A 26,599-nucleotide genomic window follows, 5' to 3' on the forward strand; every position below is an offset into this window, starting at 1 on the left:
AGCGTGTACTTTGTCAACATGAACTTGGAGGTACATGTTCAACATTTATAGGAGAGTGTGTATCTTATGGGTCAAAGTTAAATTGCTAAAATAAGTTAATGTGCAGGTAACGGCATAAGAAATTCAAGTGACATAGTAGAATGGTGCATAAGGCATTTTGGTTCTCGCGACACGAAATACGACAAATGTTATTTTTGGGAATTTAAAGATATTGATCGATCCAATCCTTATGATCATCAAACAATTAGGGGCATTAGAAAATTGCATCAAGTGATGACTACATGACATAAAAAACCTCTTGTCATTTAGGTAAGATAAAATAGAACTTGTTTTTGTGTTGACTACATTGAAATTAAGTCATGTCTATAGAACTTAACAAACCTGTTGTGATTTAGGTAAGGGAAAATTCATATTTTTGTGTTGACTGCATTGAAAATAACACAAATATTCAACAATTTCAGAACATTAGAGATGAATTTGTTTCTGAATGGGAGATGAAACAACTAGTGGCAATGCCTCCTTATGAAGATAGTGACATTGTAGATATTCATGATCCTCTATATTTAGCAGATTATGAATGTGTTTTTGATTTAGTTGTGTCAGGTACATTTTAAATTTTAATCTAATTCAAATTCATGTCTATACATTCAGACATACACTTTATAATTTAATTGTTTTTATTATGGTGTACAGGTGATATTTTTGTCGTGGTTGAAAATCCTGACAATGCATAAGGGGTTGACTATTACCTACTACGATGCACAAGACCAAAAAGTAAATTGTTAGAATTAGTGGAAGGCAAAAATACCCCATTGGATCAGTCATTGTTGAAGGTATTTATTATCAACAAATGAACATAGATAACAAGGGCGTCACATTTACTGAATACATGCCCAACCAAAAAGTTTTGCATTATAGTAACTTAGTTATAGCAACAATACTACAATTTGAAACTTTACAAAAAAGAGGTTGTGGCCCCCAAAAGTGGAGGTTGCTTATCGAAGATCATGAAAGAATATTAGAGATAGTAAAAGACAGAGAGGATCTAGATTTTATGTACCATGAGCTCACTTAATTTATTCTAGAACAAGTGAATGCATGTATTGTTTTATGTACCATGAGCTCACTTGATCATCAAACAAGTATCAGATACATATAAGTATAAAAAAGAGTACATGCATGAGCTACATATAATATTATCAAACAATGATTAGTGGTCCCTAAAATAGCTTGATGGGCCCTCCACTGATCCATGATCTGAATGCTCTCCCTGCACAAGAAATTACATGTACACGTTTAGCACACGTATATATAAATAAATAAAAATATTATCTATTTATTATTTGTATGGAAATTTTACTTCAACATAAGTACATGTGCAAATTTTACTTGATGTGATCCACCTGATGAATGAGTAGAGCATGCATGGGCCACAGGTGTCTGAGAGGAAGAACTCAATCGTGCATGTAAATAATATCCTAACGTCTCTAATGGAGCACCACGCTATAAATAATCCCAAATTGAAAATGTGTTAACAATTTTGAAGTTGAAATCCACTATTTAAAATCAAATAAATGATATGACCTTAAAGAAAAAAATAATGTATACCTCACGAGACTCCAATGCTCTCCCTATCTTGTTGATCATAGATGTATGGAAGGACACCTCGTCAACATCTAGATCCAGCGCTCCATCCTCTAAACCATGAACAAGAAAACTAGTAAAGCCACCATGAGCTCCAACAGGAGGTGTGAAAGTCATAGGCTGCAGCAGTGTAGGTTGTATGGGCCTAGGTGTCAGATCAAGTGGTGTAGACTAAGGAGGTGTAGGATCAACATCAATATGTGGTGGAGGGGTTGTAGGGTGCACTAGAACTCACTCATCTCTCCCCATATCACCATGACACGCTCCACCACTAGTGTCTCTGTGTACAAGGCATCTCACCTCTCTCGGTGCATCCTCGAGTGGGATCCTAAGAACTGTTGCAAGAGTTGTATATGCATCCAATAGGTCACTGGACAACAACTCACTCATTCGCTATAAAGGATCAACCTCTATCAACTGAATGGCATCAACAGGAGATGGTATGTCCAAACAGGCATAAGGATCAGTGCCACTATTGGACGTCGCCTCTATATCCTGTGGAATGGTAGTTTGGGACCATAATAGATATCTCCCAATGCGATCAGATATCATCTAATTGACCTGTGTGGAAATATCTGTGATGCTAGAGTAAATATCTCATCTAGTATAATCTATTGTTGCATTGACTACCTGTGCTAACTCCAAACGTTTTGGTAGAACCAAAAGGTTTGGACCAACTAATGCTCATTTATTAATGAGCATCGTTGCCTCTGGTCGTTTGTACGTATCAAAAATCCTCCCCCTACCCTATCTTGCATTCCCTGGTATACTAGTATAATCCACATCCAAGGCCATATGAAATTTTGAAAACATGTTTTTGTAGAAATAGAGTGGATACTCATCCTTCTGTGGCCACCTACCGTGAGTTGCCAACCATCTAGGATAAATGAAAGGGGCCACCATCGGATCAATGCATCTTGTGACTAAATAACCCCTAATCCTCCTTGTATGTGTCTGATAGTCAGGGAACATGGTATGGACCTGTGTAATAGAAACACTCATGTTCGCGGTGTCCCATTTCACCGTGCCAGTCACACTTTTAGAAAGTGATGCATAGAAGGAATCAGTAGAGATCTCATCATAAGGATTGTATGTCCTAATGGTCTCAATCATGGAAAGTAGTTGATCCCTAATAGCCTTTACCCTTTCCTTATTAGGATGGGAAGGGATGACAAGTATGGTGGTATCAAGGGTGTCTATGGACCTCTGCAAGGAAATAATGGTCTCAGTATAAAGCCAAGACCTATGCTATAAATCAGCAAAGGGCATTGGACTAGACTATCCAGATGTGTGGTTGGCACCCTTGGGGTGAACACTACCATCTGACATATGATCATCCATGTGGAGAAATATATGTACATGTGTAATAAAAGCAAATATTAATTATTCAATTTAACTATTTTTAAATAATTCAAATACATATTAAATTTAAAGCAACATACACACTATTTTCAAATTTTCAATTTAAAGCAACATTATAATTAAATACATGCATACATACATGCATAGACATGTACACATACATATACACATACGCATACACATACACATACATGTACGTATGCATGCATGTGTATGTTTGTATGGGTGTATGGGTGTTTGTGTGCATGTGTGTGTATGGGTACATGTGTGTGTATGGTCTAGGGTGTAGGGTGTGTGTATGTGTGTGTATGGGTGTATGTGTGTGTAGGGTTTAGGGTTTATGGGTGTTTGTATGTGTGTATGGGCGTATGTGCATATGCGTACACATACACATACCAATATGCATACATGTACATATGCATGCTTGTGTGTGTATGTGTACATGTACATGTACGTATGCATGCATGTGTATATGTGTATGGGTGTGTGTATGTGTGTGTGCATGGGTGCACGTGTGTGTACAATTTAGGGTGTAGGGTGTGCATATATGTGTGTGTATGGGCGTATGTGTGTGTAGGGTTTAGGGTTTATGGGTGCATACATATATGTGTATGGGTGTGTGTATGTGTATATGGGCGTATGTGCATATGTGTGTATAGGTGTATGTGTGTATGTCTAGGGTTTATAGGGTATGTGTGTATGGGTGTATGTTTAATTTTGTTAAGTTTGATTTCGGTGTGTATGTGTGTATGTGTCTATGTTTTTAAATTTCGGTAAGTTTAATTTTCCTAATGTTTTAAAACAATAAATAAATAAATTTTTTAATTATAACTACAAAAAAAATAAAAACAATAAATAAATTATTATTTTTAATTATAACTAGGGGAAGAGCACCAGTAGTTGTCATAGCTAACTTCGCTCACCCACAGATCCTAAATGGTACATCAGATTTTGAATTTTTTTTTTGGTTGTCTTCTTATGTGACTTAATTGCTTAAACCTATTGATCTAGCTTTTGGGTAGTAATGATCCGATTTCTACGGGTCATTATGCATCGAAAGGTTAAAAAGTGGTCATTTCAAAGTGTCGCCCGATACTTGACCTCTTTTGTGCCAATAACCGCACATGAAAAGGCCAATATCCATTTATAAAATACCTAAAAACTAATATGTTTTTCACCTTTTATAAAAATAAATTAACCTAAATAGTTTATGTTATGCATATTATTAAAAATACATTGCATATTAAAATGTTTAAAATGGGTGGTCAAAAAAATTGTTGACCACCCATAATCTCCTTCCCGCGTATGCATTATGGGCCCATGTGGCACGAACTCCTACTATCTATGTTGCCCTAAAAACTTAGGGAAATGAAGTTTTTTGTGGCATTTTCTTCATTCGTTGTCATTTCTCCTTCATTTCTCCTCTGCAACCATTAGCCAACCTCCTCTGCAACCATTTCGTTGGATCTTTTATTCTCCCAGGTAATGGTCACACTCTTCCTCCTTGCATATTGGATGTCCAATGATGGTTTTTCTCCTTCGTAGCTACATTATACTTTGTCTATTGATGATTTATTTGTATGCGGTTTAGGGTTTCATTTCAATGCTTTGTTACAATTTAATAATGTCGAAATCCTTACAAAGAATGGCAAAACAATTGAATATCTCTTCATTTTCTTCAAAACCCCTTCATTATTTTTCATTTCATTTTATGGTTGCATTGTTAAATGGTGTTTCTTTGTTTATAATGCAGAAATCCTCACAGACAATGGCAAAACAATTGAATATCTCTTCATTTTCTTCGAAACCCTATCATTATTTATCATTTCATTTTATGAGTGCACTGTTAAATGGTGTCTCTCTGTTTATAATGCCAAAATCATTACAGTGAATGCAAAAAAAATTGATTATTGTTCATAATTGTTCAAAACCCCTTCATTATTTATCATTTCATTTTATGGGTGCATTGTTAAATGGTGTCTCTCTGTTTATAATGCTAAAATCATTATAGTGAATGGAAAAAAAAAATGATTATTGTTCATAATTGTTTGAAGCCCCTTCATTATTTATCATTTCATTTTATGGGTGCACTGTTAAATGGCGTATCTCTATTTATAATGCCAAAATCATTACAGTGAATGGAAAAAAAATTGATTATTGTTCATAATTGATCAAAACCCCTTCATTATTTATCATTTCATTTTATGGGTGTGTTGTTAAATGGTGTCTCTCTATTTATAATGCCAAAATCATTATAGTGAATGCAAACAAAATTGATTATTGTTCATAATTATTCAAAACCCCTTCATTATTTATCATTTCATTTTATGGGTGTGATGTTAAATGGTGTCTCTCTATTTATAATGCCAAAATAATTACAGTGAATGCAAAAAAAATTGACTATTGTTGATAATTATTGAAACCCCTTCATTATTTATCATTTTAATTTATGGGTGCATTGTTAAATGGTGTCTCTCTGTTTATAATGCCAAAATAATTACAGAGAGTGCAAAAAAAATTGATTATTGTTCATAATTATTCAAAACCCCTTCATTATTTATCATTTTATTTTATGGGTGCGTTGTTAAATGGTGTCTTTGTTTATAATGGAAAAATAATTACAGAGAGTGCAAAAAATTTTTATTATTGTTCATAATTATTCAAAACCCCTTCATTATTTATCATTTTATTTTATGGGTGCATTGTTCAATGGTGTCTCTCTATTTATAATGCCAAAATAATTATAGAGAGCGCAAAAAAAATTGATTATTGTTCATAATTATTCGAAATCCCTTCATTACTTATCATTTTATTTTATGGGTGGGTTGTTAAATGGTTCTCTCTATTTATAATGCTAAAATAATTACAGAGAATGCAAAAAAAAATTGATTATTGCTCATAATTATTCGAAACCCCTTCATTATTTATCATTTCATTTTATGTGTGCACTATTAAATGGTGTCTCTCTCTTTATAATGACAAAATAATTATAGAAAATGCAAAAAAGATTGATTATTGTTCATAATTATTCGAAACCCCTTCATTATTTATCATTACATAATAATGTGTATGCTTGATACTGGCTATAAGGTTGTTGTCCTCATATATTGTCAACATAAAACAACCTTTTCAAAAACATGTTATGGGCCACTTGGCACGAATTACCGCCAACTACATTGTCCTAAAAACTTTAGGAAATGAAGATTTTTTTAGGCATTTTCAGTGTTTGCTCTGTCTTCAATTTGTTAATATACTCACTGTAAATAATATTATCAGGCATACACTATATTACTTCCAATAAATTTCATATGAGAAATACAACAACATCATTCAATCATTAGTCATTTGAAAAATGAACCTGCATCTTAATACAATATCAGCAATATCTAATACAATATTGCATCTTAATACAACATCTTATTTTAGTTTATCTCCTCGATATATAATGTCTCAAGTTTTGTACCTATATGGTTATTGTCCACATATATATACATGTGTGTGTGGGTGTGTGTGTGTGTGTGTGTGTGTGTGTGTGTGTATTTGTAAAAGTACAAAACCTTGTCACATTTTTATAAAGGAAATGGCCAATGCTGATTCAAATTTTTAAATTAAATCAATAGAAAGTGAAATATATGTTTTGAATTTTGAAATGATGTAAACTAATAAAAATTATATTCTTTTGTCTATTTTATGTTTATAATTTTAACAAAAATTTAAAAAAATATTTGAATGTAGTTTTTTATAAAGTAAACAATTTAGTTGTTGATAAAATGTTGAAATTGAAGTTACACAAGCCACCACACCATATTTAGTAAATTTTACCATTTTTTCTTTAATTTTTTTGTGTATTTTGATAACTTGAAACTTTAGTGCATGGATATATCTTTTACTATTTTTTATAAATATATATTTTTCAATAAATTTGAAAAGTTGTGTGTGATGAAATATAACTCTTTCCAATTCCCACCACCTTTTTCCTTAATTATTTATCCAAAATAGAAAAGAATTATATTAGCTTGACATAGATTTTTTTCTCTAATGCATCATATTTTTTTCAAAAAATTTAAATAAATTTTAGTATTTTTCCTTGGCAAGATAATCAACTTTATATTTTAGTGTTGATGACCCACTTTCAACAAAAATAAAATATTAAATATAAAAAGTAACTAAACTATTAAAAGATATATATTTTGGAAAATTCACTTATAGATCTATAAAAGGGTATTTAAAAAAATATTATTTATAAGAGTAGAAGTTATTGAAACATCGAGTTTTTTTAATTTTAATTTTTTTTGGTAATTCGACCCAAAGTGGTATAAAATATACATTTAGTAGACACTTCCAATTGGAAAAGTTGTGGCCCATAAATAAATTAGCTATAATGAATCTATATAAACCATATGTTTGACTAAAATTAATTTTTAGTTAGAATTACTTCAATTCACTTGTGCTGATAAGTTGGCCTGAAACGTGACACAGATTTGTGCTTTTACCCATATACAACACCATTTTATTTTGTTCAAATATGTTCAATGATGGATTTGTACTCATTGGTACCTACATAAATTGATTTATTTTTTTATCATTTATCTCAATGGCATTGAGGGTTTCATTTCAATGATCTATCTCTCTATATATATTTATACAAGCACACATGGTAGCATTTTTATTTTTCTAAAAGACGTTCAATGATGGAATTGTTCTATATCTAATAGAATATCAACAATATCCAGTTTTCAATTACATCACAATTACACATTTTACTCCTGCATCTCATGCTTTTAGTTTGTCTCCTTGTTATATATAGTTTCAAGTTTTGTGCCTATATGGTTATTGTCCATATCTATGTGCGCGCGCGCGCACACACACACACACACACACACACACACACACACACACACACACGTGTACGTGTATGTACATATACATGTATATGTATGTGTGTGTGTATATATACATGTATTTGTATACATGAAGAAACACACACAATAGCATAATATGTTCTATAATGATGGTTATTTCGAGTTCTGTGGCTATATGGTTATTGTCTATATAAATGTGTAAATGTATATGGAAAATAACCATATAGCCACAAAACTTGTTGTAATTAACAATAATTGTCTTATTCAAGGGCACTCATTCAGATTGGTACATATTGAATAACTAAATTCCTTCTACAGTCAATGTTAAATGTTATAAATCTTTCAATTTAAATTATATTGTTTTCAATAAACCAGCATTTCTCTCAATATAGTCATTGTAAATAATATTAATAGCCATATTGAATGTCCAACGATGGTTTATGCTCCTTCGTAGCAGCATTATACTTTGTATATTGATGATTTATTTGTATGCGGTTTACTGTTTCATTTCAATGCTCTCTTACAATTTAATGTGCCTATATGGTTATTGTCCACACACATATACATATATGGTTATTGTCCATACACACACACACATATACATATATATGTGTGTGTGTATGCATGTGTGTGTGTGTAGACAGACACAATAGCGTTTTTTTTGTTCAAAGGTTTTCATTGATGGATTTGTACTCATTGGTACATGCAGAAATGGATTTGCTTTCTAATCATTATAGTTTGAACTTGATTCCACTTTCTTTTCTTCATTATAGTGTGAACTTGAGGGTTTATAGTGTGAACTTGACTCCAAATTATTTGCTTCATTATAGTCTGAACTTGACTCCAAATTATTTGCTTCATTATAGTCTGAACTTGACTCCAAATTATTTGCTTCATTATAGTGTGAACTTGACTCATTATAGTGTGAACTTGAATCAAGTTTCTTTGCTTCATTATAGTGTGAACTTGAGGGCTTATAGTGTCAACTTGACTCCACATTATTTATTTAATTATAGTGTGAATTTGACTCATTATATTGTTTCAATATACATATATAGTGTGAACAATTCAAAACATAGAAGAAAATTGAACAATTCGAAGCAATGGAGGACTGTATATTTAATATGACATGACCGACTGTTTCCCACAAAAATTCAATTTTGAAAATAGCTAGCTACCACAATCGAATGCATTGCACATTCAAATTATATTATAAGACAGAATTTTCCATGTCACTTTCATTACAATCCAATTCATTGCATATTTCTAGGTTCTGCAAATTCCCTTTGCACATTCCTTATGTAACTATTTGTTTACAATATGTATGTATGTATATGTGCATATGTGCAATTATATGTACATGTGCATATGTATGTAGGTGGATATGTATATGTATGTACTTATGCATTTGAATATGTATGTATGAATGTGTAAGGATTGTATGCATATTGTCAAATGTTAAAGATGGTCAAAAATTTGTTATGCATTCAATAATGTATGGATGATTTGTTGTTACAACGTTACGCTACCCTTGATTATTAATATTTTTTGCAGGTGTGCTAGAGCATCGAGGGAAGAACCATACTTGTGGAAGATCGTCATATCAATGTAAATGTGTTTATTAACACGCTTCAATTCTTTGGAGATTATGCCTTTAATGCTTACATTTTATATTAATTTGTGTAGATATCTTAGGTACTTATACATTTCTTATTAAATGTGTTTCTTAACACACTTTAGTTTGTTTTGCATTTTGTTGTGATTGTTATGGCAGGCAATTACAAACACGATAAGGAGTCACTATATCTAAGACTACAAGCCTTCCTCTCAGGTGAAGTCAATATGACTTTACTTTGGCAATGATCTAGTAGACAATGCAATTTGTGATTTGTTTATGTTTCAATTTGTGAATTGTTTATGTTTCAATTTCTAAATTGTTTATGTTTCAATTTGTTTAAATTCCTCACTTATTTCATATGGCTGCAAGAAACACACTTAGTTCACATTAGAAATAAATCTAGTAGAAAATGCATTTTGTGAATTGTTTATCTTTCTTTATATATATCATTGCCAAGTGGGACTTTACTTTGGCAATGATCTAGTAGACAATGCAATTTCTGATTTGTTTATGTTTCAATTTGTGATTTTTTTATGTTTCAATTTCTGAATTGTTTATGTTTCAATTTGTTTAAATTCCTCACTTAGTTCATATTAATGCAAGAAACACACTTAGTTCTCATTTTGTTTCAATTTCAACATTTATATGCCTATGTTGTTGTGTTCATGTTATATATATATATATATATATATATATATATATATATATATATATATATATATATATATATATATATATATATATATATATATATATATATATATATATATATATATATATATATATATATATATATATATGCAATTTGAACACTTATGTGGCTTGTTTTGATAGTGAGAAATATATGAGATCAATTCAACTGATATATGAGAAATATCTCATCACAAAAAACAAACATATGCGATTTACAACAACACCATCAATTAATTGGAATATCCATCTGAGACATCTGAAAACAACAGAGTTCTTAAAACATTACAAAATATGGTAGTATGTCATTCTATAATCACATCACAGTTATATCAAAACTCAAAATCTCCTTTTCAGAGGGCTCACAAAATATAATTGATCATAGACTCGATCAATTCTCCATATGGGTATTAAATGGAGGAGGTGTCACAAATCCAACCCTAATAGATTGTGGCCTACTAGGCTCTAGCCCAGCAATGATATTTTCTTAACTGGGAGGGGTTTGTAAGCAACTTGCAATTTCAGCAAGCAATGCCTGGTTTACACCTAAAGTAAGTTGCATGGTGTCTAAGGATCTAGGTGCAGTCCCAAATTGCATAGTATTAATAGCTGCAAAGGCTGGGGACAAGAGGTTCATCATTTTCATGAGAATTGGGTGTCAGATGGGTAGAGGTTCTGCGACTGTGGCCACATCTTTCGTTCTCTTTGCATGCTTGGCTGCCTTTTCAGCTTTCATCCTCACCTTCTCAAGCTTTGCTTTTGCATATTTCTTTGCCTTCTCTTGTCTTTCAATGAACTTGTCTTGAGACTCCTGCAATTTTTTGGCCTATTTTTTCACCCTCATAGCCTCCTTTTCTATCGCTTATGCTTCACGTTGTTCCTTCCTCTGTCTCATCTATTCTTTCTTTCATTCTGCCAATTCCTCATCTCTTTTTCTTTCAGCCTCTTTATCTTTTTCCCTTTGAACGTACTCATCAAATGTCAAAATCTGTGACTGGCTACTATGAAGTAGCACCCCTTTCCTACCTCCACGTGAAGATTGATTCATTCTCTACACTAGAAGTCTTAAGAATTTGGTGATTTTCCTTGGCACTTGTTGCCCATCCTCTTGTGCACATGGCAAAAACTCAGATTCATCTTCACAATCAGCACCATGTTGTTGCTCCTAGTTGATTTCATTGGTGAAGTAATGTATCACATCCGCTAGATCAATTTCTGGCAAACTTGGCATGGAAAGGGTTACATCATCACAGTTGGCTACTTCTTGGGTCCAGTCTAGTATGTCAACTTGTGTTGGAAAAGACATGTCTACTGATGTACTTTCCAAACCGTCATTTGGCTGGCTGGTTTGTGAGGGAAGACATAGTTCGGTAGTTTGTGGTGTCAAACTTGTACCCTCAACTGTTTCTTGTGTTCCGCTATGAGGTTTTACAAAATCTTGAATGTCTTCCTCATTATAACCAGCCAACTGCAAGCAAGATTTCATTGCCATATACTCTGGTTCTTCATCCCTTGAAATGGCATCATGTTTTGTTCCAACAGTTCATTGTATATCAAATGTAACCTCAAATGCCTCACTTGGCCCCATATCATTTTGTACTGCAGATCGGTTAAGTGGCCAAATCCCTTCCCTATGGAAGCCACTGATTATATTAGTCGGTGCCAATTCTTGGGAAAAGGCCTTGCTCGCAAGAGTTGCCATCTCTTCCCTTCCAATTTTAATTTGTGGGTACTTCGACATCCATATAGTCCTCTTCTTTTTGAAATAATTCTTGAAAGGTGAGAATGCAGAAACATCAAGTGGCTGCATTTTGTGGCATGTATGAGCAGGAAGGGTTACCAAAGCTATACCTATCTGCCTTGCTTCTTCAATTATCTTGAAGTCTACATGGCTGCCATGACCATCGAAGATCATTAGGGCCCTACGTGAGGGTGAAACTCCACCAGGGACTGAACATGCAAAATGTTCCAACCAATTTAAGAACACCTCCTTTTTCATCCATGCATGTTCTTGGACTGCCATGCATTCTCCTAGCTCAAGGTTTGTAATGTAGTTTCGAATATGCCTCTTATATTTGAACAAATAAAATCCAGGAATTCTGAAACCGCATGCACTAACACATGCCAGAATAGTAATCCACTCTCTACTCTTGTAAATTAGGTGCGGTACACACCTCTGGCCCAATTTGGCTATCACCCTCATTCCATAATTCCTCCCAGCTTGCACACCAGTCTCATCACAATTCCAATTCTGACTGCTACTATAGTGATTGAGGTTGTACATTACCTTCAAGTTGTCATAGAAAGAGGCAAAAATACAAGGTCGAAGAATAATAGCCCTATCGGAGTCCACTCCTTCTACTACTCTCATCGTCAGATTAGGGTACCTTCATCTAAAACCTACCCACCATGACCTCCCTGACATCCCATTTTTGAATGGATTATTCCTATTCTCAGTAATTTGGGCAACGGTTGATTGAAGTTGATTGATTTGGAGACTATGACCAATTTCAGCCATGTCTTTGCACCATTGGACAACTTCATCCTCCTCCTCTGCTGATAAAATGGTGCATGGACCCCTCACAGTCGTGTTTGTGGTTCCCATCAGCCATGCCCTCAAAGAGGCAATGGGGATACCATACTTGATTGATGTGCCTCTAAGAGACATGTGATTGTCTTCTATGCATGATATTGCTTCTTTCATGTTAGATATGCTCCATTATGGTTTGGAAACCTTTGAGGCCACCTGTACTTGTGGTGTTTCTAGAATAGGATTACAAGTTGTAGTAGAATGGTCATGTACAACAGTAGTTTCCACATTAGTTGCATTGTTAGTTGAAAGGTCATTTACAACAAGAGTCATTGGGTCTTCATTTTGGACAAAACTATCTTCATCAGGGAAGTGCACCCCACAAGTGACTCTAACTATTTGACATCTAACACATTTGTTTCCCTTTCTACCTTGTGCCATTATGTTCAGTGAACTTGCAATGATAAGGTACCAACGATAAAATGCAACTATGTGTGCCTATATAAATATAAATATACAAAGACAAATCATTGAAATGAAACCCTCAATGCCATTGAGATAAATAATGAAAAACAAATCAATTTATGTAGGTACCAATGAGTACAAATCCATCATTGAACATCTTTGAACAAAATAAAATGGTCATGTGTCTCTATTTTTGTATGTCTGATAATATAGACAATAACCATATAGCCAGAGAACTCGAAATAGCCATACATGAGTTAAGTATGTAACTATGATGTGATTGAAAGTTGGATATTGCTAATATTATATTAGATAGTGAACAATTACATCATTGAACGTGTTTCAAAAAAATAAAATGGTGTTGTGTGTGTATATACATATATATATATATATACACACACACACACATAGGTAAAAAACTTGAAACATTATACAACAAGGAGAGAAACTAGAAGCACGAGATGCATGAGTGAAAGATGTAACTGTGATGTGATTAAAAACTGGATATTGTTGATAAAGTATTAAGATGCAAATTCATTTCTCAAATGACTAATGATTGAATGATGTTGTTGTATTTATCATATGAAATTTATTGGAAGTAATATATTGTATGCCTTATAATATTATTCACAGTGAGTTTATTAACAAATTGAAGGCAAAGCAAATAATGAAAATGCCTCAAAAAATCTTCATTTCCCAAAGTTTTTAGGGCAATGTAGTTGGCGGTAATTCGTGCCAAGTGGCCCATAACATGTATGTGAGAAGGTTGTTATATGTTGACAATAACACACACACATTTATGTGTGTGTGTGTGTGTGGACAACAACCTTATAGCCAATATATAGTCACTGTAAGTAATAGTACTAGGCATACACATTATTGTAATGATTAATAATGAAGGGGTTTCAAATAATTATGAACAATAATCAAATTTTTTTGCATTCTCTGTAATTATTTTGGCATTATAAACATAGAGACACCATTTAACAGTGCACCCATAACATGAAATGATAAATAATGAAGGGGTTTCAAAGAAAATGAAGAGATATTCAATTGCTTTGCCATTCTCTGTGAGGATTTCAGAATTTATAAATTGTAAGAGAGCATTGAAATGAAACTGTAAACCTCATACAAAGAAATCATCAATAGACAAAGCATAATGCAGCTACAAAGGAGCTAAACCATCATTGGACATCCAATATGGTTGTTAATATTATTTACAGTGACTATATTGAAAGAAATGTTGGTTTATTGAAAACAGTATAATTTCAATTGAAAGATTTATAGCATTTAACGTTGACTGCAAAGGGAATTTAGTTATTCTGTGTGTACCAACCTGAATGTGCGCCCTTGAATAAGGAATGTGTAGAGGGTATTTGTAGAGCTCAGGAATATGCAATGAATTGGATTGTAATGAAAGTGACATGAAAAATTATGTCTTATAATATAATTCGAATGTGCAATGCATTCGATTGTAGTAGCTAGCTATTTTCAAATTTGAATTTTTGTGGGAAACAGTTAGTCATGTCATATTAAATATGCAGTCCTCCATTGCTTTAAATTGTTCAGTTTTCTTTTATGCTTTGAATGAAACTTGGTTTTTAAATTTGATTTTATGCAAATTCTTGGTTACTGGGGAGTCCTACACCAATTGTTGCAAATGCAGGTACCAAATGCAGATCCATTTAATGCGTGAAGTTGTGAAGTGATATTTGAAAGAATATACACTTAAGTGTCTAAGAAGTCTAAAGTTGATTGTTTTTATGTCATGTAATGCACCAATAGTTGTGCATATGTAATTTTAATTGGAGTACATTTTTACTTTTTAGCCACTTGCATAAAGTGGCAAATGTAAACATTAAGTTTTTTTAAAAATAAAAATGTTTGTTATTTGTGAGAGTTGTATTGTATTAAAATAGGAAATGTACTAGTAGTTTTTTATTTTTTTTACTTTTTGGTTGTCAACTACTAATTCATTTGTGAAGATGTATTGGTGTTAAAATAAACATTTACTGGTATTTTATACTTATGTACTGACAAAAAAAATTTATGTTTTGGGGGGTCAACATGGAAATAAGGTGACGATTATTGGAACTATGTTATCTATTGGTACTCTTCCCCTACACTAACAAATAAAAAACAATAAATAAATTAATATTTAAAATTATATCTACAAATAAATAAATTTAAAATAATTAATAATTAATTTTTTAAATTATAACTACAAAAAAAAAACCTACTTGGCAAGAAGGGGGTTGGAGTTAAGTTCTTCTTGTGTTCGGCCGAACTCCCAAGCATCTCACAGTGCAAATGAGGGGGGTCGACCTAATTTTGGGTTGATAAATACCTTTGTCCAGCCAAACTGAGTTCGACTGAACAAAAGGGGCGACACAGCGCCACCTGGGTGCCATGCGACGCCAAAAGAGTTCGATTGAACTCAATTCGGCCGAACATGCCCAGGTTGGCCCTAGGTGTGATGCGCCTTTTTGCTTTGGCCCTCTTTCATATTTGGATATTCTGCACTCATCAGGATCATACTTCTATTTTTCAGATACAGATACTGATGCTCTAAATGCAGTCTTAGATTTTCCATGTGAGTCTCCAAACTTGCTCAATTCAAAAGCAACAATCTTTCCAACCAACATATCTCTTGTCATAGTAGTCACACTCTGGATTTCATCACTAGCAACAACCTTATGTTTATAAGAAAGAGGCAAAGATCTCAGCACCTTAGCAACAATTTCATCTTCTTTAAGGTTTCCACCGACACATTTGATTCCTAGGACCAAATCATTCACCTTAGCCATGAAAGAGTGTATGTTCTCATCTTCTCCCATCTTTAGCATCTCATACTTTCCTGTCAAACTTTGTAACTTAGCAACTTTCACTTGTTTATCTCCTTCATACAGGACCTCAAGCTCCTCCTAGATCTAATGTCTGGTCTGAAGTTCCCATTACATTTGTCATCTCAGAATCAATCAAGGCACTAAGCAATGCTTCCTTAGCTCTAATATTATGTTCAACTTCCTTGATCTCATCAATAGTAACCGGTCCATTCAGAGGAGAAGAATAGGCATTCTTTGTAATCTTCCAGTAATATTCTCTAAGACATTTCAAGTGCACTTCCATCTAGTTCTTCCATATAGCATAGTTACTTCCATCAAACCTCAGACTATCCTTCTTAAACATAACACCTACAGCTGCCATCACGAATCTCCTCAAGTGGTTAAGCTTCTTTCAGAGGATCTAGCTCTGATACCAATTGTTGGGAGCAACAATGAATGAAGACTAAGAGGGGTGGTGAATCAGTCTTCACCGGATTGGCAAACTTAACCACAAATACAGATCTGATAAACTGTAGCAATAAGAAAGATAAGCAAATTAATAGCACAACACACAACGCCAAGATTTGGATGTGGAAAACTCGGTTAAGGGAAAAACCACGGTGGGAACCTACCCACTGTCAGATGATACTCTACAGTAGTATGTGAACTATTACAATGGGGGGTGCACATGCATTCAAGCACACTACCTAGAGCTCACTGCTCAAATATAATGACCCGAAAGGCTACAACCCTCAGGGAAGTCTCTTTGACTTACAACAAGATTCGAACTACAATCTAGAAGAAATGAAATGAAATAATAGCATCTCCAAATGCTCAAATTATAGTTCTGGTTAAGCATAGTTGTCTACTCAGCAACACCAATCTCTCCTTAATCACAACACTGAAAGATGAATCCCTTGATTGCACATACACCTCTCTAATAATGCAGACATAACCTCGATCTCTAAATTACATGACAATATCGCTTATGTATACAATTCATCAACCTTGACAATAAGGCCAACTAAACCCTCAACTCACATATACAAAATTACATCACACGATGGGTATATGCATGAAGTTGTGGTACCAAAAAGGTGCCACACTTCAAAAAAAATGAAAAATTCTCATAAAGCGCATGCCTTATAAGGCGAGCGCCTTATGCGCATTTAAAACTTAAAAAAACCCCTACTCCGCATTTTGGATGCATTCTGGATTCCCAAACCTGCGTTTTGGCGATTTTGGATGTCATTTTCTTGCGCTCGCCCTTTGTAAAATCTTGATATTGGGCACTAAGTTGCCAATCTCTCATCAAAATGCCACCACGCCATCGAAGAGATCGAAGAGGTATGCATTTTTATTTTTTTATTGTCATTTTTTTATTAATTTGAAAATTAAACTAGGTTTATTGATTTAAATTTATTTTCATTATCAGGAAATGAGATTAGACAAGAAAATGTTGAAAACACTCAATCACCTCCTCATGAAGACCATATTGAAGAAGAAGCACATCAATCACCTACTCATGAAGACTATATTTAAGAAGAAGCACATCAAGAACCTCCTACAATCCCTAGACATCCCATAGGTACACAAGAAAACCTATTAGGCCAAATAGAAAATAGCCAAAAAGAGCTTGAAGGTTTAATCACAAGGCAAAAAGATCCTATTGGAACAAACTCCCATAAGAAAAACCTTGACAGTTCTTTGCAATCTATTGTATCTCACATACAACCTATGAGTGGGCAAATAAATTTTTGGTCTACTAAGAAGGAAGAACAAAAGCAATTTTATGCTGACAAATTATCATATGCAGCAATGAATAAAAAGAAAATTAATAAATTTGACTTGTGTGCTCTTTTTATGGACCCCCGAACGAATCAATCTTTACACCCTGGATGTAGGAGATTCCCTATTCATTGGTTTCATCATGAAGGGATTAAGAACAATTTTTGGGGTAGGTGGTGGATGGTATTTGATCAGCCCCCATGCAATAATCATGAGGTACCTCAATACTTTTTGAGAAAATTGTACTGTGAGTTTGTCCTTAATGAGATCCCAAACTATTTTGATTTTCTAGATTTCCAAGGTAGAGGTGGGGGTTCCTCTCATGATAGAGAGGGTGCACAGCATGATCCAAATCTCCCACCAAGACCCTTGGCCAGACCTATGGTGGAGCATGTTATTATTCCTTCCATTGTGAAGGAGAGTATTGAGGTCAAAACTCTAGACTCGATTAGCTCACTCACTCAGACCCTTATACAGTATGATAGGCCTCTAGTAGAGGGTGATGCGAGTGATGATGTTGATTCTTCTAGGCATCGAGTTCTAGCTCATTTTTTTCGATCTTGTGGTTCTCTTTGCACTTATGATCCTTATAGTTCTTAGAATGCACGTGCACGAGCGAAGTTTGCTACAGAGAACATTGTCATGACAGAATCCTTGCTGAACAAAACATTTGGCATTGATACCCAGGTGAATTTCATTACAAGTTCATTTCATTCTTTTTATTAAATCTTATATGTAAATTTGAGAATATATCTAAATAAGTAAACTATTACGATAAAAAATAAGGGTCAAAGTGTTCACAATACTAGCAACATTCCTGCAGCACCCTTTTCCACGACTTTGTTGACTCCACAGGTATACAACGAGTGAAGAAATATAATTATTATATGTAGATAGTTGAACCTTATGTAAATGATTTTCTACTTACTCATTTTGGATGTCAAATAGTTTGATGCTAGAGCTTCAACATCAACACCTCGTAGTGTATTTCATCGACAATCTTTCACCCAGGTAAACAATTTATCTTTAATGTTGTTATTAAATAATATAGATAGTTTTGGCGATTAGTCAATATACTTTGTTTAATTTTCAGATGTTGACATCAAAGACTCCTCATGTTGTCTGCGCATCAATGGAGCGTAGTGTTGCTGCAGCAGCAGCAAGTTCAGCTGCTTTAACAGAAGTATGAGACATTTGTAAATTTAGTAAATTTAGCATTGCATTTGTTATCTTAATAATATGTTATTGAAAATTTCAACGATACTTGTATTTAGTTTAATTTATAGTGTGATGCTTATAGGAGGGGCTTGTCACTCCAGATCATGAACGTGCACCTGTTGTGGATGAAAATCATGATTATTTGTATGTGGTAAGTGACTATTCTTTTATATGTCATTCTAAAATTCAATTTTTGTATATGCTAACATCATTCTTTCCATTGTATCAAGTGGAGTTACAAAAAAATCTGGAGAGGAGGTTGAGTGGACGTACTTGAAAGACACCTGCATCATATACATCTCCATCCCCTCGATAAGAAAATATATCTCGTGATTTGTTTCCTTCCTCTAGAGGGAAATAAATAGAATAGGGTCCTATTTTGTATTATGAATATGTGGCATTCTATCTCCATATGGCTTTTGGAAAGCTCCTATTTGACTTTATTGGATACCATGTTGTATGCCTATATGGCAAATTTGAACATATGTTTTGTATTACGAATATGTGACATTCTATGTCCATATGGCTTTTGGCAAGCCCCTTTTTGACTTTATTGGATATCATGTTGTATGCCTTTATAGCAATTTTGAACATATGTTTTGTTTTATGAATATGTGAAATTCTAATTCCATATGGATTTTGGCAAGCCTATTTGTTTGTATTGGATATATTTGATAGTTTTAACGGTATACAATGTTGCATGGATTTGTAGTTTTTTGGTTAATGCAAATCATTTATCATGGTTATCCATAATTGCAGTACAAATGATTACATGAATATCTGCACAAAGTTTATTGTTACTTAAGCTTTGAACCTAAATATGTGTTTGTAATCCAAGACACGAGCTTATGGAGATCAACACAAATTCAATAGTTATAGTCAAAATAAGACTATATAAAGGAAACATGGAAAGAACCAAAATTAGATAATGTAAGACACCATTGTACCAATACCCATTCTAAAAAAATTGCATAGCCCATAAACTTATATTCATCTAATGCATGCACTTAGGCGATTTCATTGCTAGGGTGTGGCCCGCAACAATCGAGCAAGTTGGAGAGAAAAAAGAAGATATTCCTAGCGTAAACCCGACCACCCCGATGGGTACGAACTGATGATTCGGTGTCGCGACGAGCGGATTGAAAGATGGGGCATTGTACAACTTTTCATTTAACTCAGCTAACACTTTTTGTCTCAACCGAGAAAGTGTCGCCACAAGCAACTGGATTCGAGTCTACCGAAACCGAGAGAGGATTTTTTAGAGTGCCATAACATGACCCCGTGGGATCAGACGACTCATTCTTATGATTAACAAGCGCCGAGAAACGCGATGCCAAATATTGACAACTTTGATCAACTTGAGCACTTAGGCAATTTCGTTGCTAGGGTGTCGCCCACAACGATCAGGCGAGTTGCAGAGCAAAAAGAAGGAATTCCTAGCATAAACCCAACCACCCCAATGCATACGAGCTAATGGTTCGGTGCCACGATGAGTGGATTGAAAGATGGGGCATTGTGCAACTTTTCATTGAACTCATATGACGCTTTTTGTCGCAACCGAGAAAGTGTCGCCACGAGCAACTGGATCCGAGTCTACCAAAATTGAGAGAGGATTTTTTAGAGTGTCATAACACGACCCCGCATGATTAGATGACATGATCTTATGATTAATAGGCACTGAGAAACGCGATGCCGAATATTGACAACTTTGAGCAACTTGAGCACTTAGGCGATTTCGCTGCTAGGGTGTGGCCCGCAATGATCGGGTGAGATGGACAACAAAAAGAAGGAATTCCTAGTGTAAACCTGACCACCCCGACGTGTATGAGTTGATGGTTCAATGCTGCAACAAGCGGATTGAATGATGGGGCGTTGTGCAACTTTTCATTGAACTCATCTGACGCTTTTTGTCACAACCGAGAAAGTGTCGCCACGAGCTACTGGATCCGAGTCTACCAAAATCGAGAGAGGCTTTTTTAGAGTGCCATAACACGACCCTATAGGATCAGATGAATCACTCTTATGATTAACGAGCGCCAAGAAACGTGATGCCGAATATTGACAACTTTGAGCAACTTGAGCACTTAGGCAATTTCATTGCTAGGATGTGGCCTGCAATGATCGGGCGAGTTGGAGAGCAAAAAGAAGGTATTCCTAGTGTAAACTTGACCACCCTAACACGTATGAGCTAATAGTTCAGTGCTGCAACAAGTGGATTGAAACATGGGGTATTGTGCAACTTTTCATTAAACTCATCTGATGCTTTTTGTCGCAACCGAAAAAGTGTCGCCAAGAGCAACTGGATCCGAGTCTCCCAAAACCGAAAGAGGCTTTTTTAGAGTGCCATAACATGACCCCATAGGATTAGATGGCATGATCTTATGATTAATAGGCACCGAGAAATGCGATGTCGAATATTGACAACTTTGAGCAACTTGAGCACTTAGGCGATTTCGCTGCTAGGGTGTGGCCCGCAACGATCAGGTGAGATGGACAACAAAAAGAAGGAATTCCTAGCGTAAGCCCGGCCACCCCGACGTGTATGAGTTGATGGTTCAATGCCACAATGAGCGGATTGAAAGATGGGACGTTGTGCAACTTTTCATTGAACTCATCTGACGCTTTTTGTTGCAACCGAGAAAGTGTCGCCATGAGCAACTAGATCCGAGTCTACCAAAACCGAGAGAGGATTTTTTAGAGTGCCATAACATGACCCTATAGGATTAGATGACTCACTCTTATGATTAACGAGCATCGAGAAACGTGATGCCGAATATTGACAACTTTGAGCAACTTGAGCACTTAGGCAATTTCGCTGCTAGGATGTGGCCTGCAACGATCGGGCGAGTTAGAGAGCAAAAAGAAGGTATTCCTAGTGTAAACCTGACCACCCTGACACGTATGAGCTAATAGTTCAGTGCCACGACAAGTGGATTGAAACATGGGCCATTGTGCAACTTTTCATTGAACTCATCTGATGCTTTTTGTCGCAACCGAGAAAGTGTCACCAAGAGCAACTGGATCCGAGTCTGCCGAAACCGAAAGAGGCTTTTTTAGAGTGCCATAACATGACCCCATAGGATCTAACGACTCATTCTTATGATTAACGGGAACCGATAAACACGATGTCGAATATTCACAACTTTGAGCAACTTCAACACTTAGGCGATTTTGCTGCTAGGGTGTGGCCCGCAATGATCGAGAAAGTTGGAGAGAAAAAAGAAGGCATTCCTAGCATAAACCCGGCCACCCCGATGCATACAAGCTGACGGTTCGGTGTCACGATGAGTGGATTGAAAGATGGGGCATTGTGCAACTTTTCATTGAACTCATCTGACGCTTTTTGTCGCAACCAAGAAAACGTCACCACGAGCAACTGGATCTGAATCTACCAAAATCGAGAGAGGCTTTTTTAAAGTGTCATAAAATGACTCCGCAGGATCAGACAGCTTGTTCTTATGATTAACGGGCGCCGAGAAACACGATGTCGAATATTGACAACTTTGTGCAACTTGAGCACTTAGGCGATTTCGCTGCTAGGTTGTGGCCCACAACGATCGAGCGAGTTAGAGAGAAAAAAGTAGGAATTCCTAGTGTGAACCTAGCCACCCCAACATGTATGAGCTGATGGTTTGGTGCCATGACAAATGGATTGAAAGATGGGGCATTGTGCAACTTTTCATTGAACTCAATCTCACGCTTTTTGTCGCAACCAAGAAAGTGTCGCCACAAGCAACTGAATCTGATTATACCAAAACCGAGAGAGGCTTTTTTAGAGTGCCATAACATGACCCCGTATGATCATACAACTCATTCTTATGATTAACGGGCATCGAGAAACGCGATGCCGAATATTGATAACTTTGAGCAACTTGAGCACTTGGGCGATTTCGATGCTAGGGTGTCGCCCGCAATGATCAGGTGAGTTGCAGAGCAAACAAAAGGCATTCCTAGCATAAACCCAACCACCCCAACATGTACGAGCTGATGGTTCAGTGTCACAACGAGCGGATTGAAAGATGGGGCATTGTGCAACTTTTCATTGAGCTCATCTAACGCTTTTTGTCACAACCGACAAAGTGTCACCACGAGCAACTGGATCCGAGTCTACCAAAACCAAGAGAGGATTTTTTAGATTACCATAACATGAACTTGCAGAATCAAACGGATCATTCTTATGATTAACGGGAGTCAAGAAACGCGATGCCAAATATTAAACACTTTGAGCAACTTGAGCACTTAGGCGATTTCGCTACTAGGGTGTGGCCCACAATGATCTGGCGAGTTGGAGAGAAAAAAGAAGGCATTCCTAGTGTAAACTTGGCCACCCCAATGTGTATGAGCTGATGATTCGGTGTCGCGACAAGCGAATTGAAAGATGGCGCATTGTGCAACTTTTCATTGAACTAATCTGACACTTTTTGTCACAACCGAGAAAGTGTCGCCATGAGCAACTGGATCCAAGTCTACCAAAATTGAGAGAGGCTTTTTTAGAGTGCCATAACATGACCTCGCAAGATTAGATGACTCATTCTTATGATTAATCAGCGCCGAGAAACGCGATGCCGAATATTGACAACTTTGAGCAACTTGACAACTTAGGCGATTTCGCTGCTAGGGTGTGGCCCGCAACGATCGGGTGCATTAGAGAGCAAAAAGAAGGCATTCCTAGCATAAACCTGGCCACCCTAACGCATACGTGCTAATGGTTCGGTGTCGTGACGTGCGAATTGAAAGATGGGGCATTGTGCAACTTTTCATTGAACTCATATGATGCTTTTTGTCGCAACCGAGAAAGTGTCGCTACAAGCAACTGGATCTGAGTCTACCGAAATCGAGAGAGGCTTTTTTAGAGTGCCATAACATGACCCTGTAGGATTAGATGACTCATTTTTATGATTAACAAGCGCCGAGAAACGTGATGCCGAATATTGACAACTTTGAGCAACTTGAGCACTTAGCCGATTTCGCTGCTAAGGCGTGGCCCGCAATGATTGGTCGAGTTGGAGAGCAAAAAAAAGGCATTCCTAGTGTAAACTCGGCCACCCTAACACGTATGAGCTAACGGTTCGGTGCCACGATGAGTGGATTGAATGATGGGGCATTGTGCAACTTTTCATTGAATTCATCTGATGCTTTTTCTTGCAACCGAGAAAGTGTCACCACGAGCAACTGGATCCAAGTCTACCAAAACCGAGAGAGTCATTTTTAGAGTTCCATAACATGACTCTGAAGGATTAGATGACTCATTCTTATGATTAATGGGCGTCGATAAACATGATGCCAAATATTGACAACTTTGAGCAACTTGAGCACTTAGGCGATTTCGCTGCTAGGGTGTGGCCCGCAACGATCGAGCAAGTTGCAAAGAAAAAAGAAGGCATTCCTAGTGTAAACCCGGCCACCCCGATGCATATGAGCTAACAGTTCAGTGCCACGACAAGTGGATTGAAAGATGGGGCATTGTGCAACTTTTCATTGAACTCATCTGACGCTTTTTGTTGCAATTGAGAAAGTGTCGCCACAAGCAACTGGATCTGAGTCTACCAAAACCGAGAGAGGATTTTTTAGAGTGCCACAACATGACCCCGCAAGATTAGACGGATCATTCTTATGATTAACAAGCACCGAGAAATGCGATGCCGAATATTGACAACTTTGAGCAACTTGAGCACTTAGGTGATTTCGCTACTAGGGTGTGGCCCGCAATGATTGGGTGAGTTGGAGAGAAAAAAGAAGGCATTCCTAGCATAAACTCAGCCACCCTGACACATACGAGCTGAAGGTTCGGTGCCGCGATGAGTGGATTGAAAGATGGGGCATTGTGCAAATTTTCATTGAACTCATTTAACGCTTTTTGTCGTAACTGAGAAAGTGTCACCACGAGCAACTGGATCTGATTCTATAGTAACCGAGAGAGGCTTTTTTAGAGTGCCATAACATGACCCCGCAGGATCAGACAACTCATTCTTATGATTAATGGGTGCCAAGAAACACAATGTCGAATATTGACAACTTTAAGCAACTTGAGCACTTAGGCAATTTCGTTGCTAGGGTGTGGCCAGTAACGATAGGGCAAGTTAGAGAGAAAAAAGAAGGCATTCCTAGTGTAAACCCAGCCACCCTAATGTGTACGAGCTAACGGTTCAATGCCTCGAAGAGCGGATTGAAAGATGGGGCATTGTGCAACTTTCATTGAACTAATCTGACACTTTTTGTCGCAACCGAGAAAGTGTCTCCACGAGCAATTGGATCCGAGTCTACCGAAACTGAGAGAGGCTTTTCTAGAGTGCCATCACATGACCCCATAGAATCAGATGACTCATTCTTATGATTACTGGGTGCCTAGAAATGCGATGCCAAATATTGACAACTTTAAGCAACTTGACAACTTAGGCGATTTCGTTGCTAGGGTGTGGCCCACAATGATTGGGCAAGTTGGAGAGAAAAAAGAAGGCATTTCTAGCATAAACCTAGCCACCTCGATGCGTACGAGCTGATGGTTTGATGCCACGACGTGCGAATTGAAAGATGGGGCATTGTGCAACTTTTCATTGAACTCATATGATGCTTTTTGTTGCAACCGAGAAAGTGTCACCACGAGCAACTGGATCCGAGTCTACCGAAACCAAGAGAGGCTTTTTTAGAGTGTCATAACATGACCCTGTAGAATCAGATGACTCATTCTTATGATTAACGAGCGCCAAGAAACGCGATGCCAAATATTGACAACTTTGAGCAACTTGAGCACTTAGGTGATTTCGCTGCTAGGGTGTGGCCCTCAATGATTAGCCGAGTTGGAGAGCAAAAAGAAGGCATTCCTAGCATAAATTTGGCCACCCCAACACGTACAAGCTGACGGTTCGGTACCGCAATGAGCGGATTGAATGATGGGGCATTGTGCAACTTTTCATTGAATTCATCTAACGCTTTTTATCGCAACCGAGAAAGTGTCGCCACGAGCAACTGGATCTAAGTCTACCGAAACTGAGAGAGGCTATTTTAGAGTTCCATAACACAAACCTGAAGGATCAAATGACTTGTTCTTATGATTAATGGGCATCGAGAAACGTGATGCTGAATATTGACAACTTTGAGCAACTTGAGCACTTAGGCAATTTCGCTGCTAGGGTGTGGCTTGCAACGATCGGGCGAGTTGTAGAGAAAAAAGAAGGTATCCCTAGCATAAACCCAGCCACCTCAATGCGTATGAACTAACAGTTCGGTGCCGTGATGAGCGGATTGAAAGATGGGGCATTGTGCAACTTTTCATTGAACTCATCTGATGCTTTTTGTCGCAAACGAGAAAGTGTCACCACGAGCAACTGGATCCGTCTCTACTAAAACAGAGTCTTTTTTAGAGTGCCATAACATAACCCCATAGGATCAGATGACTCATTCTTATGCTTAATGGGAGTCGAGAAACGCGATGCCGAATATTGACAACTTTGAGCAACTTGACAACTTAGGCGATTTCGCTGGTAGGGTGTGGCCCGCAATGATCGGGTGAGTTGGAGAGAAACAAGAAGGCATTCCTAGCGTAAACCCAGCCACCCTAATGCGTACAAGCTAATGGTTCAGAGCCGCGACGTGCAAA

The 26,599-nt window shown here is 36.4% G+C and overlaps 1 protein-coding gene across 1 annotated transcript; it reads right to left on the reverse strand.

Moving 5' to 3' along the window:
• Positions 1-11,719: 11,719 nt before the first annotated feature.
• Positions 11,720-12,460, reverse strand: LOC131077590 (MFS-type transporter clz9-like). Its single transcript, XM_058015115.2, has one exon. It carries the CDS (start codon positions 12,458-12,460, stop codon positions 11,720-11,722), a length of 741 nt encoding a protein of 246 aa, XP_057871098.2.
• Positions 12,461-26,599: the final 14,139 nt, after the last annotated feature.

Source organism: Cryptomeria japonica, unplaced genomic scaffold (assembly GCF_030272615.1).
Source record: "Cryptomeria japonica unplaced genomic scaffold, Sugi_1.0 HiC_scaffold_158, whole genome shotgun sequence".
NCBI lineage: Eukaryota > Viridiplantae > Streptophyta > Pinopsida > Cupressales > Cupressaceae > Cryptomeria > Cryptomeria japonica.

Excerpts from the sequence above, each read along its gene's own strand:
- LOC131077590 (XM_058015115.2), bottom strand. The coding sequence starts at position 12,460 with ATGTACAACCTCAATCACTATAGTAGCAGTCAGAATTGGAATTGTGAT.